The following is a 20804-nucleotide window of genomic DNA, read 5'->3' as shown; positions in this document are numbered from 1 at the left end:
AAAAAAAAAAAAACCAAATGTTAGATGGCAAGCTCCCAAGTTTACTTGGTGTAATGATTATGCGGGTTGAGCATCCCTGTCCCCCAAATCCCAAAAGCTCCACAACCTGCAGCTTTTTGAGCTCAAAGGAAATGCTCATTGGAACACTTCAGATTTGGGGTTTTCAAATTAGAGGGTGCTCAATCAGTATGAATTCTTCAAATATTCCAAACCCCCCCCCCAAATCAAAAATCCAAAATAATTTTGGTTCTAAGTGTTTTGGGTAACGAACACTCAGCCTATAAATCAGGACATTTAAACTACTTTAACTCACCTGCCTCAGTTCCCCTGTTGGGCCTCTTCCCACATCCAAAGCCACCTTAACAGGGGCTAGACAAGGGTGGAGTTTCAGTACCTAAGGCAATTAAAGTGGGGAGGAGTAGAAGAGGAAAAGGGGAAAAAGTACATTTTGTTTAAATATAACAAGTGTAACTCCCATAGTTTATTTTCTCTTAGAGACAGAATCTCACTATGTTGCCCTTGGTAGAGTGCCGTGACGTCACAGCTCACAGCAACCTCAAACTCCTGGGCTCAAGCAGTTCTCTTGCCTCAGCCTCCCAAGCTGGAACTACAGACACCCACCACAATGCCTGGCTATTTTTTTGTTGTAGTTGTCATTATTGTTTAGTAGGCCTGGGCCAGTTTGAACCTGCCAGCCCCAGTGTATATGGCTGGCGCCCTAACCACTGAGCTATGGGCACTGGGCCACACACAATTTCTTAAATAGTTAAAATATTCTGTATGAGAATGGAAGATTGCTGAGGTCATAGAACACCACATAACTGTGTAATCCCACTCTTCAAATTCATCCCTCCATCCACCCATTTGTCAATGGCTGTGCAATGCAGGAAGAGTTCTAGGTGCTGGGACAAAAACTGCTGTCCCTCCTGGCAGGGAGAAACAGATAATAAACAAAATAAATAAATGAAATGTGTGACGGTGGTAAGGGCTAAAAAAGGGAGAAAATGGGAAGTGCTGGCCAGGGGCAGGCTGGGAGAGAGCTGTCTGCAATTTTAACTAGGGTGATTGGAGATCAGTGCTGCTAGGCGACTGAATGAAGAGTAGTAGCAGGTCAAAAAGGAAAGGGCTTCGGCCTTCTGAGTGAGAGGAAGAGCGTCCAGGGCACAGAAGCAACACAGCATATGCCTTTGAACAGGGCCACTCTGAGAGGACGGGCAGGATGATGGTGGCTTAGTCGGGGTGTGAGCATTGGAGAAGAGAGGTAAGAAGTGGTCAGATTCAGGATATACTCTGAAGTTAAAGTGGAATTTGCTGATAGTGTGGATGAAGGTGTAAGAAAGGGGGCGGGACCTGGGGCTCACTCCTGTAATCTCAGCACTGCAGGAGGCTGAGGCAGGAGGATCATTTGTGTCCAAGAGTTCAAGAATGGCCTAAGCAATAGAAAAATTAAAAAATTAACTAGCAGTGATGGCACACTCCCACCTACTCCGGAGGTTGAGGCTCCGGGGATCACTTGAGGAGAGTGCCACAAACTCATGGTGCCCATTCTCAGGCGAGCACTCACATTTCAAAATTTCTTGTTAAAACTTTTGATTGGGGGCAGTTTTCTTTCATATTCCAGGGGAGCATGAGTATTCCACACTCTTGCCACTTAAACCCCTACTCCTCCACATTTTATTTTATTTTACTTTTTATTTTTGAGACAGAGCCTCAAACTGGATACAGTATTATGCCATCACAGCTTATAGCAACCTCCAACTCCTGAGCTCAAGCAATTCTCCTGCCTCCACCTCCCTAGTAGAGCTGGGACTACAGGCGCCCACCACAACGCCCAGCTATTTTTTGGTTGCAGCCGTCATTGTTGTTTGGCAGGCCCAGGCTGGATTTGAACCGGCCAGCTCAGGTGTATGTGACTGGCACCTTAGCGGCTTGAGCCACGGGTGCTGAGCCTCCTCCACATTTTAAACTAGTCTTCTTGCCTCCTAATTTCCTGAGAAAATACAGGGTGTGAATAAAACACCCTGCAAAGGCTTACCAGCTCTAGGAACTCATAACTACACCATCCCATTTCTTTCCTGCTCTTTCAAATAAACTGTCTCTAGACAAATCCCCCCAACTTGTGTTTTTGCCTGTCTCGACCCCTCCCATTTCCTCCAACATCTTGCTCTGTTACTCATTTCTTTCCTCTCCTATGAGCCCTCCTCTTTTTTGATTTTCTTTGAATGTTCATGCATTAAAAGCAGCCTTTCCCTTGGCCCAGGCACCCATATCTAGTTGGTCAGTGGATCCCCTGTGATTTAGCAGAATGGGCTCACAGAAGGTCCAGTGAGCACCCATGTGGAATAAGACCAGGAGCCAGGTCCTGGGGCAGAGAGGTCAATACTAATAGGTCTTGCTGGTCAGTCTCATGCCTACTCACCAGCAGTCAAGCTTTTGATATAAATGGAAGCCAATGAAAGGGTCAAGGTTTCAGAATCAGAGAGAGAACTGCCAGCACATGATCAAACAGCAATGAAGGATACCGTGTTCTATTTTGTGAGAAGCTTACTATTATCCCTTTGGCCAGATTAAAAAACAAACAAATTCTTCAACTACATGTGCTAAAAGAAATTATTCAGAGTTTATATTCGAAATCAAGCACACTAACATAAAAAAAGGAATAGAAAGCATATTTTTTTGTTTCCCAAATCTATCTCTGAAATAGCAAAAGTACCTTTCTGTGAAGATTTTTCTTTCTTGTAAAGGAATTCTCCGTCAGCTGGAAGGAATCATAGAGGTAGGCCAGCATGCCTCGGTCTAGATCCCCATTTATAGACAGAACACAGGGAACTACATTTTTCCGTCCATCTCGGCCCTTCACGGAAAAGTAGAACAAAAAGAAAGTATTCAGCACAACTCTTTCTTTAAAATTATGTATTTTAGACTTACACAATCAGAATGCAAAAGTAAACTTTCATGTGTCAAAGCAGCCACTCTCTGCCAGGCGTATGTGAGGCGCACAAAGCTGACGAGGCATTCTCTGCTCTCTGGAGGTCCAGGGTTTAAGTCATTGGGTCTCAACTGCCTCCTTATTACATCACCCGTGAATTTTAAAATGTACTGGGTGCTTGGGCTCCACGCCCAGACATTCTGAACTAACAACTGGGGTGGGTCGCAGGCATTACCATTCTTCCAATGCCTCCTAGGTGAGAATCAGAGTTTGAAAAGATAACACTCTTAAGCAAAATGATTTATTAAAGATTATTAAGGTTCAGAAGAGCCTTTAGGAAAAAAAAAAGTATGCTTAGGGAATGGAGTTTGGAGTATTAATTTTCTCAAATGGAAAGTTATTTACATTAAAAAACCCATCTTTTGAAAATTTGCTTTTTGGGTTAAGGCAATAATTATAATCACATACTATAATACATGACACAAATCAGGTATTGATAAGCAGATGTATTTCCTCTTTTAATGATGAGGAAAGAATCATCTCAAATTTCTAAAAATTTTTAGTTTTAACATTTTTAAAAAGTTTTGCATATAAACAATTCTACCTTCATCCTTTTGTAATAAAATATTATTACTCATCTGGGTAACTGTAATGTTTTCATTTTATTATTTATTTATTTATTTATTTATCGAGACAGTCTCACTATGTTGTCCTTGGTAGAGCACCCTGGCATCACGGCTCACAGCAACCTTAAACTCCTGGGCTCAAGCAATTCTCCTGCCTCAGCCTCCCAAGCAGTTGGGACCACAGGCGCCCGCCATAATACCCGGCTATTTTTTGGTTGTAGTTGTTGGCTGGCGCCTTAGCTGCTTGAACCACAGGTGCCAACTCTGTTCTCATATTTTAAATGTATTTGAATTGCATTTGATACTTTAAACAAGATTCATGATAATCTGCCCTCAAAAGGCAGTAAACTTGCTGGGTGTGGCAGCTCATGCCTGTAACATGAGCGGCACTCTGGGAGGTTGAGGTGGGTAGACTGCTTGCACTCAGAGACCAGTCCAAGCAAGAACAAGATGCCATCTCTACTAAAAAATAGAAAAAACTAGCCAAGTGTAGTGGCAGGCGCCTGTAGTCCCAGCTACCTAGGGAGACTAAGGAAAGAGGACTGCTGTCAGCCAAGAGTTGGAGGGTGCTATAAGCTGTGATGCCACGGTATTCTACCCAGGGCAACAGGGTAAGAATCTGTCCTAAAAAAAAAATAAAGGGGCGACACCTGTGGCTCAGTGAGTAAGGCGCTGGCCCCATAAAATGTAAACATTCAAGACTAGAACCACTCCCAATTGTTTAGCATGAATCTACCCATCCACATGCTTTCTAAAACTTTATAACAGGGGTCCTCAAACTTTTTAAACAGGGGGCCAGTTCACTGTCTCTCTCAGACCGCTGGAGGGCTGGTCTGCGGGACGAGTCAGCGGCTAAGCAGGATAGGCAGTGGCGGCAAAAATACCTGGCAGGCCGGATAAATGTCCTCAGGGGGCCGCATGTGGCCCGAGGGCTGTAGTTTGAGGACACCTGCTTTATAACTTTAAAAATTTTAGAAGGAAGCATCCCTTTTATAAACGAATTCTATCATTTGCTTTAATTTTTGAAAATTTTGTTTTACTTTATGGAATAAAAACAAAAACACCTTTTCTTCTCTCTTGCCAGGGCTTATACATCCAGCCTGGAGGTCCAGGGCCAAACTCGTGGCCAGTTGTGAGTACTACAGAAGTGGGGAAGCTAAGTATTCAAGGCCAAGATTTCTAACTAACTTTCCTCCTTCCCTACGTTCTGATGAGAGCACCTAGAGAGGACTGAATGACAGTATGCTCAAAATCCAGTTCCATAGCCCTTCTTTCTTCTCCCAGGCAAACATCCATCAGGAGTGTCTGATGGGGACGGGGGAACTGGTTACAGGAAGTCTGAGTACTTACAAGAGATAAGTAAATAGGCTTAGCACCTGTAGCTCAGCGGCTAGGGCACCAGCCATACCCCGGGGCTAGCGGGTTCGAACCCCACCGTGGCCTGCCAAACAACAATGACAACTACAACAAAAAAAGAGCCAGGCATTGTGGCTGATGCCTGTAGTCCCAGCTACTGGAGAGGATGAGAATCGCGTAAGCCCAAGAGTTTGAGGTTGCTGTGAGCTGTAATATCACAGCACTCTACCAAGGGTAACACAGGGAGACTGTGTCTCAGGGAAAAAAAAAGAAATAAGTAAATACATTCAAGATACTGGGAGTCAGATTTCTCACTGTCAAAGAAAAAAATCATAAATATGGGAAGAGGAAAAGCTAGAATAAACCCATGGCATTAGACTGGAATTTGTAGATTTAGCATAAACTCTTTCCTAGATTTTAATAGATATAGACACAGATATAGAGATAGGCAGGCAAGTATATAAATATATACTTATATGACTGGGCAAGGTAATGACTGGCTCATGCCAGTAATCTCTGCACTTTGGGAGGCTGAAGTGGCAGGATCAGCCTGGGCAACACAGTGAGACCCTGTCTCTACAAATAATAATAATAATAATAATACTAGAAATTAGTCCCAGCTTCTCAGAATGCTGAGGTGGGAGGTTAAGGTTGTGGTGAGCTATATTAGCACCACCGCACACCAGCCTAGGCAACAGAACAAGAGCCTGTCTCTAAAGTAATTAAATAATAGATAGATATATGTATTTATCATCTACAAGTATTTCTTCATTGTGTCTACAGAGAGGGCCCAGAAGAAATTTTACCAAGTTCTAATAAGTAAACCTCATGGCAAGATCTCAGTTTTTTTTTTTTTTTTTTTTGAGACAGAGCCTCAAGCTGTCCCCCTGGGTAGAGTGCCGTGGCATCACTGCTCACAGCAACCTCCAGCTCCTGGGCTCAAGCGAGTCTCCTGCTTCAGCCTCCCAAGTAGCTGGGACCACAGGCGCCCACCACTATGCCTGGCTATTTTTTGGTTGCAGCCATTACTGTTGTTTGGCGAGCCTGGGCTGGATTCGAACCCACCACCTTAGGTATATGTGGCTGGCGCCTTAGCCGCTTGAGCCACAGGCGCCAAGCCAGATCTCAGTTTTGAAATACATTCTCTTCTAATAGGAACCAAGGCTGTTTGGATACATGGCTGACTCCACAGCTCGGTGAAGAGAACACAAGATGATCCTAGAATAATTTGTCATGACAGAAAGGAAGTGAAGGTAGAGAGAATGATGGAGATACGTCAAAAGGACACTGGTCAAGCCCAGGACATTTTGAGCATCAAAATAATGTTATAACCCTTCGAGAAAAACAGAAATCTGTGAATTCACACCAAAATAAAAAAATAAACAAATAGGGGACAAGAAAAAGCTCTCTATGGTATAATGCTGACCAGTAAGTCTTGAAGGAATGATGACTTTATTTATTCACTTATTTTTAAAATATGGAATGCTTCATGAATTTGCGTGTCATCCTTGTGCAGGAGCCATGCTAATCTTCTCTGTATCGTTCCAATTTTAGTGTATGTGCTGCTGAAGCGAGCACTATTTACTTATCTTTTTAATTTTTTTTTTTTTTGTCGTAGAATGTTCTGGCATCATACCTCACAGCAATCTCAGACTCCTGGGCTCAAGCGATTCTCTTGCCTCAGCCTCCCGAGTAGCTGGGACTACAGGTGCCTGCCATGACACCTGGCTATTTTTAGAGGCATGGTCTTGCTCTAGCTCATGCTGGTCTTGAACTTGCTGGTCTCAAACTCATGAGCTCAGGCAATCCGCTTGCCTTGGCCTCCCAGAGTGCTGGGATTATAGGTGTGAGCCACCACATCTGGCCAGAATGATGAGATAATTAAGAAAATAAAAGCACTACTATTTGGCAAACCGCACAGTAGTGACTGATGTAGGTAAGAATCATCAGTGGGCCACAAGAAATACGTAAGTGAGGGGATGGTTATGTTAACAAGTTTGATGTAAGCTTTCCACATTGTATATCAAATCAGCACACTGTACCTCATAAATGCATTAATGTACACAGTTATGATTTAAAAAAACAATTAAAAAAAAGAATTCATTTGCTGCAACCTGCAAATCAAAATTTGGTAACAAAGAGGTTCTTTACATAGTCTTACAGTACCTGCTTACTACTCATTAAGAAGTACAAAATATTTGTTAGCTTTACACTGGAGAAACTTGATAGACACCATCTTGAACAGGTGATAAAAGTAAGCATCACTAATAACACCTCAATGCTGTCTGCCGCCTAAGATGATACACTGAGGGCAGCACCCTTTCTGGGGTATTCCTGGTAAAAATATATAAATCACATGGAAACATCAGATAAATCCAGAACAAGGGAAATTCTACAAAGTAACTAACCTGTACTCTTTAGAAATGTCAAGGTCATGAAAGCCCAGGAAGGATAAAAGGAATCATTTATTTGAAAGTGACTAAAAAGGCCGGGCACAGTGGCTCACATCTGTAATCCCAGTACTCTGGGAGGCTGAGGCAGGTGGATTGCTTGAGCTTATGAGTTAGAGACTAGCTAGAGCAAAAGCAAGACCCTGTCTCTATTAAAAATAGAAAAACTGAGGCAAGAGGATTGCTTGAGCCCAAGAGTTGGGAATTTGCTGTGAGCTAGGACACCACAGCATTCTACCCAGAGTGACAGCTTGAGATTCTGCCTCAAAAAAAAAAAAAAAAAAGACTAAAGAGACTTAATAACTACAGGAAATATATGATGCTGGATTGGATCTGGGATCTAGAAAGTGCATTACTGGGATAACTGGTTAAATGTGTAGAGTTCTGTGGAATGGGTGGTTAATAGTGGATTACTGTTAATTTCACTTTGATGGCTTACATTATGGTTACGCATATGAAAAATACATACTTAAATATTTAGGGATCATGGGATACCATGCTGCAATTTCAATGGTTCAGAAATCATTACAGAGAATCGAGGTATAGAATACACAGGCAAGCTAAGACATACGTGTAATTTAGACACATTTCCAGGATACATGCGTAAAAGTTCATGATCTCCTAGATTCCACAGACTTTCTATTGGTTCTTTTCCCCAGGGAAAGTTGTAGTAAAGTTTGCTTCCTTTACGTCCCTCTTCATCCTCACAATCACTGCTGCTGAAGTTAGATGGACTCATAGCAAACTAGAAAAAAAAAAGTTGTTTGTCTTGTTAACATTTTAGAATATCTAATCCCATAATTATCTCTAAAAATTAAAGGTGCTTGAGATTGTTTTTTAAAGAGGCAAGGTCTTATTATGCTGCTTAGGCTGGAGTGCAATGGCTATTCACAGGCCGATTGTGGGGCCTTGCAGCTTTGAACTCCTGGGCTCAATTAGTCCTCCTGCCTCAGCCTCCCAAGTAGCTGGGGACTATAGGCACCCAAATTAAACTTAATTTTTCTTTTTTTTCTTTATTTGAGACAGAGTCTCACTATGTCGCCCTCAGTAGAGTGTCATGGCGTCACAGTTCACAGCAACTTCAAACTCTTGGGCTTAAGCAATTCTCTCGCCTCAGCCTCCCAAGTAGCTGGGACTATAGGCGCCCACCACAATGCCTGGCTATATTTTTGTTGCAGTTGTTTATTTGGCTGGGGCTGGGTTCGAACTCACCACCCTCAGTGTACGCGGCTGGCACCGTAACCACTGTGCTATGGGTGCTGAGCCAAAACTTAATTTTTAAAAAGTTAAAATTGGCTCGGTGCCCAGGCCAGCTAAGCAACAATGAGAACTGCAACAGAAAAATAGCCAGGCATGTGGCGGTCGCCTGTAGTCCCAGCTACTTGGGAGGCTGAGGCAAGAAAACTGCTTAAGCCCAAGAGTTCGAGGTTGCTGTGAGCTGTGACGACACAGTACTCTACTGAGGGTGACAGGGTGAGACTCTGTCTCAAAAAAAATCAAGTAAAATAAAAAGTTAAAATACTGAGTATGCTATGCTATTTTTTCAGTCTGAAGGAACTACAGAGAAAAACTGCTGATGCTATCTAGCGTTTTTGTGGACAATTAGTAAGTGGGGAAATCAAACATCAACTAAATGGGATAAAGAAAGGGTAATCTAGTCACCGTTCTAACACTTCTATGAAGCGCTTGGTTACTTCATTTACTTTAGATGGCTATTGGGAGGATTGGTAAGAGTTGGGAAAAGGCAGGACAATAGGAAAACAAAAAAAGTGCTTATTTCAGCTGTTTTCAGCACACACTATAATTCATCAATCACAGAATCCTTTAGACTCACACAGAGTTCAGGGAGGTAGGTGGCAAAAACTGAAGCTGTAACAGTGGGCAAGAATCAAACTACACAGCAACCAGGAATAGTAGGTGAGGGGTCTGAACTCCACCTTGTACAGAAAAGCTTATAAACAAATACATTTGCACCCAATAAATGTCTTTACCAAAGTACCTTTGTTATCTGGAATAATGAAAATCATCACAAAGGGCTTTTTATATGTATTTGTTGACTTATTATAGCTGTCTCTTATAAATATAACATGTGTATCAAATAAAATTTCATTTATAATATGGAAGCATTACCTCTGACACATTAAGACAATTTTACCTATTAACTACTCACTTAAAGGGAATTATTGTAGTACCTTTCTCCACCATAGGAGTCGATGACGTAACCAGAAATCAAGCCATTGGCTTGAAGTTCTCACAGAAGTAAACCACACCAGTGAAGCTTCAGTCTTCTCACCAACTCTTGAAATATCAAAAATATCAGAACGTTAGCTCATTTCAAAATTATATGATCTATCCCAAAGTGGAAATTTCTGATTCTCAACTGTTTAAAAACAAGGCCAAATTATTTGCCACTTTTTATACCTTTTAACACCATTAAGTATCTGCTTTGTGTCAGAAACAGGATGAAAACACACTCCAATCTGAGCAAGGCCGTAAGGTAGCTTCTTGTTCATCAGCTCCAGGCAATTTACATGGTGCTCCAAGGCACCTGTCAAGAGATAAATTAATCATTGTGTAAATCTATTCTTTTTTTTTGAGACAGAGCCTCAAGCTGTCCCCCTGGATGGAGTGCTATGGCATCACAGCTCACAGCAACCTCCCACTCCTGGGCTCAAGCGAGTCTCCTGCCTCCGCCTCCCAAGTAGCTGGGACCACAGGCGCCCGCCACAGCACCCGGCTGGTTTTTTGGTTGTAGCCGTCGTTGTTTGGCGGGCCCGGACTGGATTCGAACCCGCCAGCTGAGGTGTATGTGGCTGGCACATTAGCCACTTGAGCCACAGGTGCCGAGCCATGTAAATCTATTCTATCAACCCAAATCACTTTTGTCAATTTATAGACAGATTAATAGTATAATGTTAATACAGCAGCATAAGTAGCTTGGAGCCACAGAGACAGACCCCGACTGACTACTACTTAATTGGAGGTAGTTTCCCCCAACATTTTAGTTTGAAGATTTTTAAAATCTACAACCAAGTTGAAAGAATAATACATACCTAGCTACAATAAATACCTATATATTATTCAGCCAGATTCATCAATTATCAACATTTTGCCACATTTTGTTCACTCCCAAACACTTCAGTATGCATCAGATAAAAACATATATATATATTTGGCTCATGCCTGTAATCCTAGCACTCTGGGAGGCCAAGGTGGGTGGACTGCCTGAGCTCAGAAGTTCGAGATCAGCCTGAGCCAGAACAAGATCCTGTCTCTAAAAATAGCCAGGCATTGTGGCAGGTGCCTGTAGTCCCAGCTACTTGGGAGAATGAGGCAAGAGAATGGCTTAAGTTTGAAGTTGCTGGGAGCTGTGAAGCCACTGCACTCTACCAAGGGTGACAAAGTGAGATTCTGTCTCAAAAAAAAAAAAAAAAAAGCCGGATGTGGTGGCTCACACCTATAATCCTAGTACTCTGGGAGGCCAAGGTGGGTGGATAGCTTAAGCTCATGAGCTTGAGACCAGCCTGAGCAAAAGTGAGACCACTGTCTCTACTAAAAATAGAAAAAACTGAGGCAAGAGGATTACTTGATTCCTAAAGTTGGAGGTTGCTGTGAGACATGATACTCTACCCAGGGCAACAGCTTAAGACGATCTCAAAATAAATAAATAAATAAATAAATAGTAAAAAAAAATTCTTTGTATAACACTATTAACCATTACAAAGTTAACCACAATACTATAATATCACCTAACACATGACTGGTTTCTCTCTCTCTCTCTCACACACATATATATACACGATTGGTTTTTTTTTTTTGTTTGTTTGTTTTTTGAGACAGGGTCTTTCTCTGTCACCCAGGCTGGCTCTGTGGCACAGTCATAGCTCACTGTACCGTTGAACTACTGGCTCAATGATCCTCCTGCCTCAGCCTTCCAAGGAGCTGGGACTACAGACACATACCACCATTCCCAGTTAATCTTTCTTATTTATTTTTTTCTTTTGGTAGAGATGTAGTCTTACTTTGTTGCCCAGGCTAGTCTTAATTCCTGGCCTCAAGTGAGATCTTCCTGCCTTGGTTTCCCAAAGTGCTGCTGGGATTACAGGTGCAAGCTTCTGCACTTGATATTTTATCTGTTCCAGTTTTCATCTAAAATATCATTCTTTACTGTTCTCCTTCTCTCCAATTACAGTTCATATACTCCATTTTGAATAGGTTTCTTTAATCTCTTTCAATCTAGAACATTTCTTCTAACTCCTTTCCCTTTAACTTTGCCTTTGGGACATGGACCTTTGATTTGAGTCTAGGCTGGTTAAGATTTTATCTCACATTTGGGGTGACTGATTATTTCCATATGATTTAATAAGTTAATCATTTTTAGCAGGAATAGTTGATGTGTTTGCCCTATAGTATCATAACAGGAAGAGCATAATATCAAATCCCGCCCCCCCTTTTTTTGAGACAGAATCTCACTTTGTTGCCCTTGGTAGAGTGCCGTGTGGTTACAGCTCACAGCAACCTCAAACTCTTGGGCTCAAGTGATTCTCTCGCCTCAGCTTTTAGAGTAGCTGGGATTATAGGCACGTACTACAGGACCTGGCTATTTTTAGAGATAAGGTCTCCTTCTTGCTTAGGCTGGTGTCAAACTCCTGAGCTCAAGCAATCCACCTGCCTTGGCCTCCCCGAGTGGAGGATTACAAGCGTGATTACAGCGTGAGCCATGGCACCCAGTCCCAAATGAACTCATTATTGATGAAATCTAATCTGATTACTTGGTTAAGATAGGAAATATCCACTCCCTTACTATATCCGGTTTCTCAACAATCTTTCACCCAATATTTTAGAATATATTGATGATTCTTGCTTAAATCAATTATACCTGGGATTACAAAATAATAAAATGAAGATTTTTCTCATCTCTTTCAATATTTATTGCATAGGGTCCATATAAACATAAGCTATCTCTACCCCTTCCCTACACCAGCCACTTACTTTTTTTTTTGAGATAGAGTCTCACTATGTCACCCTCAATCGATTGCCATGGCATTATAGCTCCCAGCAACCTCAAACTCTTGGGCTCAAGTGATTCTCTTGCTTCAGCCTCCCCAGTAGCTGGGACTACAGGCGCCTGCCACAACATCCAGCTACTTTTTTTTTTTTTTTTTTGAAACAGGAGCCTCAAGCTGTCCCCCTGGGTAGAGTGCCATGGCATCTCAGCTCACAGCAACCTCCAACTCCTGGGCTCAAGCGAGTCTCCTGCCTCAGCCTCCCAAGTAGCTGGGACTACAGGCGCCCGCCACAACGCCCGGCTATTTTTTGGTTGCAGCCGTCATTGTTGTTTGGCAGCTGGGCTGGATTCGAACCCGCCACCTTGGGTGTATGTGGCTGGCGCCTTAACCACTTGAGCCACAGGCGCCGAGCCCAGCTACTTTTTTAAAGACAGGATCTCGCTCTTGCTCAGGCAGGTTTTGAACCCATGAGCTCAGACAATCCACCCACCCCCACCTCCCAGAGTGCTAGGATTACAGGCATGAGCCACCATGGTGGCCAACAGTAACCTACTTTATTTATTCTACAATATACACAAAAATAGCTTCAGCATTGTAACTCCAACAGTTCTACTTTGAATAAATCTGAGAAAGGTTCGAAATGTCTTTGTAGTTCTTTTGCACTCTGACTACATCCCACTAAATGACACCACTGTGTTCAAAAGTTACTTGATTTGAGTAGACTAGCTATTAAGAAAAAACTGATCCAAAAAAATTTTTTTTAAGTCTGTTTAAAGACCTAAGAGAACTACCAAGGCAGCAAGGAACTTGAGGGCCCAGGATTTTTTTTTCTTTTCTTTTTCTTTTTTGCAGCCTTTGGCCAGGGCTGGGTTTGAACCGCCCCAACTCTGGTATATGGGGTACGCGCCCTACTCCTTTGAGCCATAGGCACTGCCCTTCTTTTTCTTTTTTGAGATAGAGTCTCACTCAGTTGCTGTGGGGTTGAGAGCTGTGGCCTCATAGCTCACAGCAACCTAACTCTTGGGCTCAAGTGAGTCTCTTGCCGCAGCCTCCCAAGCAGCTGGGACTACAGGTGCCTGCCACAACACGGCTAGTTTTTCATTTTTAGTAGAAACAGGGGTCTCACTCTTGCTCAGGCTGCTCTCAAACTCCTGAGCTTAGGCCATCCACCTGCCTGGGCTTCCCAGAGTGCTAGGATTACAGGCCTGAGCCATGTCGGCAGGCCAAGGGCCCAGGATTTTGAGAGCAGGGAAGAGTGGAGAGGTGAACTCAACATTTAATACTCCTTTTCCAATTCTCAAGCTGAAAAGCTGAAATTCTAAGTGGAACCTCCTACCACATCATGGGCCTAGGAAATACAAAAAATTGTACTGACACACCCCAGTCTTTCATTTGGGACACTTGATGGGCTACAATGTAGGGGAATAGAGCTGATGTGAAAAAGGTATGACCCCACTGTGCCTGCCAGAAACCAAAATAAATCCTCCCAGGAACAAGAAACTGCCACCGAAATCCTCAATTTATCTCTACAACTTTTTATACACAAATTATGTAGACTATCAGTATAAAAGTTCAATGTCCAAAACCCAGAGATAGATACTATAAACAAGCCATTTTTAAGTTATTAGACATGGACCTTACACCAGGCGTGGTGGCTCATGCCTGTAATCCTAGCACTTGGGAGGCCAAGATGGGTAGATTGCCTGAGCTCACAGGTTAGAGACCAGCCCGAACCAGAGCAAGAGCCAAACCTGGTCTCTAAAAACAGCCAGGCATTATGGCAGGCGCCTGTAGTCCCAGATACTCCAACTCCGGAGGCTGAGGCAAGAGAATCATCTGAGCCCAAGAGTTTGAGGTTGTTGTGACCTATGATGCCACAGTATATTATCAAGGGTGACAAAGTGAGACTCTGTCTCAAAAAAAAAGAAAAAAGAAAAACAGTAGACATGGATCATAAAACATGATTACTATGTCCATTAATCACACATCAACGATTACTCATTTCCCCCATTTCTTCAGATAATGACAAGACGGGGAAAAGGTGGAAGGTCTAACATGTATAATAAAGTCACAGAAGAAAGAATGGGGCACTTAACAGTATTTCGAGACATAATGGCTGAGAATTTTAAAGCTATTTATAAATAAAGGCTACCACAACAGTTCAGAGGTGGATGAAAGAGGGCAAAGATTTGCTCTAGACAACCACAGGATTTGAGAATTAGGCGGATTTAAGTTTCTTGAAGGTGAGAGAACGCCTGGCACATCAATACATGCTTGAATAAATGGATATCTGAAACAGCTGAATCTTATCTTCAAGGTCTGCACAACTAGGAAGATGGTGACTTTATTCCATAATGAAGGAAAGACTGATTTGTTTTGGGATATGGTAAATGAGAGGTGATTTAACTCTCTCAAAGTAAAGCTATCATGAAATAATTAAGATACTACATATCAAAAGTGTCGCATTTATCACCCATTTGTTTTACTTTATTTCATTAAGGAAATCTTTAAAAGGCTACAATACAGGCCCTAGTCCTCAGAATCAAGAACATTTAGGTTATTTTAAGTTACTTTACAGTATCAAAATAGCAAGGACAATGTTTTGCAAAGACACTTGCAGCAAGTCTGACCTGTAAATAACTTGAATATTTTTCAGAATTTCTGTAATTGTGTTGACTTTATTTCTTTAGAGACAGAGTCTCACTTGGTCACCCATGGTAGAGTGCTGTGGCATCTTAGCTCACAGTAACCTCAAACTCTTGGGTTCAAGCAATTCTCTGGGAGTATAGGAGACCACCACAGCACCGGGCTATTTTTTTAAGAGACAAGGTCTCAGTCTTGCTCAGGTTGGTCTCTAACTCGTGAGCTCAGGCAATCCACTGCTTCAGCCTCCCAAGAGTTGAGATTACAGGCATGAGCCACCACCCCCAGGAATTGTGCTGACTTTAAAAGCAAATGATGCCTTATAAATTGCTGTGTATTCACTCAAATATCAATCATAAAAGCTTAATTGGTCCTATTATTTGGCAGGCTCAACAATAACCCATAGATTTTTTTTTGAGACAGAGCCTCAAGCTGTCGCTCTGGGTAGAGTGCCGTTGCATCACAGCTCACGGCAACCTCCAACTCCTGGGCTCAAGTGAGTCTCCTGCCTCCACCTCCCAAGTAGCTGGGACCACAGGCGCCCACCACAACACCCAGCTATTTTTTGGTTGCAGCTGTCATTGTTGTTTGGTGGACCCGGGCTGGATTCGAACCTGCCACCTTTGGTGTATGTGGCTGGCGTCTTGGCCACTTGAGCCACAGGCGCCGAGCCACCCATAGAGATCTTCAAACACCAGGTTGTAAATTAGTGTTAGTAAGAAAAATTGAGGAAGCATATCTTCCTTTTGCTGTAGAGAAACGAGCTCTTGATTAGTCAATTATGTGCAAAATTGAAGAGTAATTGTGGAAGTATTTATGAACATTTTGGTAACAACGAACAAATGGTTCAAACACAGGATTGAATTTAGGTCCTAGTTCTAGGGCCGTTCAACTGCACTGTATAATTATATGGGTTGCCCCGTACAATTCCCAAGTCCCAAGACCTTAAAGAATCAAGTCCTTTGGATAATTCTTGATTCTTTAAGGTAATGGTCCGTGGACCAGTTTTCTTCAGGAGATAGCATTGTTAATATACGCGACTACTGCTTAAAAATGAGAACCAGCTAACTTCTTTGCATGGGGAAAAAAGAGCCAGTTGCGATCTCCCAAATCGAGCGTGAAATGAATGCCTTTCCACCGACACCTGTTTCGAAGTACGAAATCGTGAAGCATACCGTGAAGAAGGTTCTCCCGTAGATTCCCAGAAGTTTTTAATAAGTTCTCAAGAAAAGCTACAAGCTGTTCCTTACTCAGCTCTTTGTCTTGCAAGACTTCTCGTAGAGTTTCTACAGAAACTAACCTGAAGGCATTGTCCCCGGGCAGTGAACGGCCTGGTTCGTGGTGGAGGGAGTGCACAGGGAAGACCTGCTCCCTGAACACCACCACCGAGGACCACCATTCTGAGGCCAGGTTCTTCCGCAACTCTATGCCCAAGGGTCCGAAGCCAGGGTGATACCCACTCAGAAGAGAATCTCGGCTAAGCTGCTGCTTGGTTCCATTTAGGAAACGCCTTTTCTGACAGATCTCTAACAGGTCCTCGCTTCCTTCTCCAGACTCCGGGGCTTCGCCTTTCGGCTCACTGCCCCGGGGGAGCTGAGAGTGCGATCGCAGGTGCCCTCCGCCGGAGCTAATACCGTCGGTCAGATGCTCCAGCTGTCCCCCATTTACTCGCCCGCCAAACCCAGACAGCAGGCACCTGCAGACTTTATGGCAGGCTTTGACTGGTGCACGAGAGCGCATCTCCTTCAGGAGTTAAAGAGCACAAGTTCCCATTAGTCCGCTGATCCCAACAAACCGCCACAACCGTACCAGAATTTGAAGCTGCCAGGGCGCAGGCGCGGCGGAAATGAGCGTGCACAAGGGCGGCGAGCCCCGCCCCGGAAGTGCATCGCTAGGTTCCGGCTGTAGCCACCGTAGCTTACCCTCCCCGCTGCGGCCAACCTGGGGTCCGATAGCTTTTCTCTACTAGCTTTTCATTCCTTCGCCTTACGCGACTCCCTTTCATCTCCCAATTGCTTATCTTTTTTCCTCTTAAGCACCGATAAGTTACTTTCCGTCTACCTTTTATCACCGTGCTGTAGCCACTGTTCGCTTTACCTTATCTAATTTGTTTGGCATGCCCCCCCCCCCATTATCAGAATAACTCGGTGTTCGCCGAGTCACCATTTAAGTACACTTTCTCAACCTGAAGTGTCAAGAAAATAAATTTGGGCTCGGCGCCTATAGCTCAACCGGCTAAGGCGCCAGCCACGTACACCTAAGGTGGCGGGTTCGAATCCCAATGACGGCTGCAACCAAAAAATAGCCGGGCGTTGTGGCGGGCGCCTGTGGTCCCAGCTACTTGGGAGGCGGAGGCAGGAGACTCGCTGGAGCCCAGGAGTTGGAGGTTGCTGTGAGCTGTAATGTCACAGCACTCTACCCAGGGGGACAGCTTGAGGCTCTGTCTCAAAAAAAAAAAAAAATAGTAGTTTGGTTCCTATTTCAAAGAATAGTTTTAGTGTGGTGGATCAACGACGCAGGCCTTTATAAGCCTAGGTGATGTTGCCGCCCGTAGGCCTAATCCCAGAGCAGTTGTTTCCAAGCTTAGCCTCTCTTGCAACGGTGTCTGTGTTAAAGACAGGTTTAGAGATACAGTCGCTCCATATACTGCACTGGCTCCGAAAGGGCAGTTCCCAAACAGCAGCACCTACATCACCCGGGAATGCATTAGGAACTGCTCTGAGAACGTTTTTAACAAGCCCACATGGTGATGCAGGAAATCATCACTAACATACAGGCCTTTATTTCTTCTAGCAGTTCATCAAAACATGCAATAGATTTGTGATTGTTGCAGACCCATGATTACCTGGCAGGCTTGCCCACTTTTACAATCTCCATCTAAACACTGAGACCTTAATTGTTGAGGTAGTGGGAAAGGGGTACTGCTAGACTAAAGAAAACGGTTGATTCCAAAGCCCATCCATTCCTTGCATTTGGGGGGGGGGTGTGCGGGGGAAGTCTATGTCGCCCTTGGTAGAGTCCGGTGACATCACAGCTCAGAGTCTTGGGCTTAAGCTATTCTCTCGCCTCAGCCTCTTGAGTAGCTGGACTACAAGCACCTACCACAATGCCCGGCTATTTTTTGGTTGCAGTTGTCACTGTTGTTTAGCAGGCTGGGCCGAGCTCGACCCCGCCGCCAGCCTCGCTTTATGTCGCCGGATGCCCTATTCACCGAACTACAGGGGCCGAGCCATGCGCCAGATTTCTTAAAGTGGATAGGGAAACCTCTGAAGATCAACAGCCATCATCAGCATGCCTGTAATCCTAGCAGTCTGGGAGGCCATGGCAGGTGAACTGCTGGAGTTCAGTAATTCAAGACCAGCCAGAGCAAGACGCTGCCTTTACTAAAAATAAAAAAACAAGCCAGGCATTATGGCAGGTGCCTGTAGTCCCAGCTACTGAGGCCTGAGGCAAGACAATCAATGGCTTGCACCCAGGAGTTTAAGGTTGCTGTGACGCCAGGGCACTCTACCCTGTCCCCAAAAAGAAAATAGCCTAAGAGAAAGGAGATGTTACACTAGATCACTAAGGAGCAGTCTTTGACAAGAGCTTCACAATTGAGTTACGGGAATAAAGGAATGAAGTTTTTGGTTAAGGTGCTGTAGGACCAGCACAGAAGTAAATTAACCTTAAATATGTGCAGTAGTCTACAAAGCCAAGCTAGGAAAGTGACAGTGTTGCTGTTAATTAATTGCAAACCCGGGTACTATTACCAGGTGTTTTTCACACTTAAACCAGGGTCAGAAATCTCTACACAAATAAATAAAAGAGAAAATGGGGAGAAAATTCACATTTATTAAGACAACCACAGGCTTGACACAACAGACATGCTAAAAAGTGGACTGTCTTTTAAAAACTTCAAAGGTAAATAAGGTAAATCTTTTCCACAGCCCCACAATCATTTCAGTTGTTTACAAATTAAAAGGCTCACGTTAAGACATTAACAGTAAAATATGTAATAAATGCTCCAGCCTACCCCCACATGTAAGTTAAAAACCATGAATTTGACTAACCATGCCATTAGAAGCCATTCAGGTTACTAGAGGCTGAATTAGCTTCCAATGTATTGTTATCACTCCTAGATTACCACTCCCCATACCAGCTCCCATCCCTAACAATTTCTAATTTTAAACTTCAGATGTAAGGCATTAATATTAAAGCCTCAGTTTATTAGAATTTAAGTCCCCCAAAACCTATTTTCTGGCAAAAGCATATATATGAGGCTCTCTGGGAAGACACTCAGAATTATTACTGCAATGAAGATTAAAGTTAGGTTAGTGAGCCAAAGTTAAATCTAAAGCTATCCCCTGGATCTAGCTAGCATTAAAACAATGTTGAACCTCCTAACGTGAAGACTTGTATTCACTGTGCTTTTGGTTATGTTGCCTCCTGATTAACCAGTAGTTTTAATGAGGTTTTTTTTCTTGTGTTAGTATGAGTAGACCTTAGTTTGAAGACCTCTAAAATTCCCTGAAATTATTGGAAAGACATTCATGACTTCCAGTGTGACTAAAAAGCCCCACGAAGCCTGTGAAATAAAGTAACCTGTACTAATGACATTGTGCAAATTAAAACTTGGCTATCAGACATCTTGAGGAGCTAAATTAATGTTTTGGCTTTGTTCAATATTTCAGTAATTCACAATATAGTCAAGAGTATCAATATGTATCTCCTGAACAAGTTAATTTGGAGCTTTTCAAATTATAAATTTTACAAAATTAACAGTCATCCATGTTCTCACACTACACAGTTGGTTTTCTAAATCTATTTTTACTATTTCTCATTTAATCATACTAATAAAATAAGGAAACTAGGATTTTAAGTGACTCTCCTGATTTTAGGAGGTGACAAAGCTTAATTCAATTCTAGCAGTAAGTAGATTATAATAAAGGGCCTGCTGGTTCCCCCCTCCCAAATTAAAGAATGGAAAGGAGCATTTAGTTTTTAATAATCAAAGACAAAAAAGAAAAAACCAAACCAGACCGTCTAGCAAAGTTTTACATGACATTATATATGTAAAATAAAGTACAATTTCCACTTAATTCAGTCTTCAAATATTTTTTATTGGAAGGCCATGCATTGCCTTCATTTATTGTATTTCAAATCACTGTACATTTACTTTTGTGAAAACACTGCCTGCATTTTCTAGTACAAAAAAAACCTAAAAATTGTTTCAGGAATGTAGAGAAATATCCAACTTAAATAGCGAAAAAGTGCACCATAATTACTGCTGCACTGCAGTCATTTCTGCATTTTCCATGTTTCTTAAATAACTATCTTGTCTGATAACACACAATATAAAGAGCAATTATGAAAAACAGACATTTACATATACTTCTAAAGTCTTATTGAGAATATCCTGTTGGCATTGGATAACCAATCATAGGTGCAGCTGCAGTAGCAGGATATGCATATGCCTGTTGGTTCATACCATTGTGCATATTGGGAACATTACTTCCATACTGCTGAGTGCTATCATAACCATTCTGGTAAGTCCCTGTTGGATTACCAGTCCTAAAACTGGTCTGTATACCAGCAGACACAAAATTACTCCCAAAGCTCCCATTGGTGTAATTTGCAGTACTGTAAACACCATTCTGAGTTTTTGCCCCAAAATCTCTCTTAAGCAGGCTAGAATAACCTCTGTCATAATTCTCCCTGTCTCTAAAGGTATTAAATCCACCCCTTTTGCCCGCTGAGTATCTGTCCCGACGGTCATCCTTCATGCCTCCTCTACCCCTGGAACGACCTG

At 42.8% G+C, this 20804-nt stretch overlaps 1 protein-coding gene and 1 non-coding gene across 3 annotated transcripts in view; both read right to left on the bottom strand.

The window, feature by feature from the left end:
- The window catches only part of POLG2 (DNA polymerase gamma 2, accessory subunit), a 25830-nt gene extending 8980 nt beyond the window's left edge, over positions 1-16850 (bottom strand). Inside the window, exons 1-6 of one of the 2 annotated variants that reach the window (XM_003786194.2) lie at positions 16189-16850; positions 9783-9909; positions 9554-9659; positions 7933-8106; positions 2714-2854; positions 314-394 (exon numbers count right to left, since the gene is read on the bottom strand). In XM_003786194.2, coding sequence (XP_003786242.1) covers positions 314-394; positions 2714-2854; positions 7933-8106; positions 9554-9659; positions 9783-9909; positions 16189-16753 — 1194 coding nt within the window. In that variant the 5' untranslated portion in view covers positions 16754-16850. The remainder of the gene's footprint in view (positions 1-313; positions 395-2713; positions 2855-7932; positions 8107-9553; positions 9660-9782; positions 9910-16188) is intronic. The other variant, XM_023511283.1, reaches the window with a different exon arrangement.
- LOC111724071 lies at positions 6383-6489 on the bottom strand. Its single transcript, XR_002772438.1, has one exon. It is a non-coding gene; the product is annotated as a U6 spliceosomal RNA (small nuclear RNA).
- Positions 16851-20804: the final 3954 nt, after the last annotated feature.

The sequence above is a fragment of the Otolemur garnettii genome, unplaced genomic scaffold, assembly GCF_000181295.1.
Source record: "Otolemur garnettii isolate 467f Iridium unplaced genomic scaffold, OtoGar3 scaffold00018, whole genome shotgun sequence".
NCBI classification, from domain to species: domain Eukaryota; kingdom Metazoa; phylum Chordata; class Mammalia; order Primates; family Galagidae; genus Otolemur; species Otolemur garnettii.
This window is presented reverse-complemented; position numbering and strand designations above follow the sequence as displayed.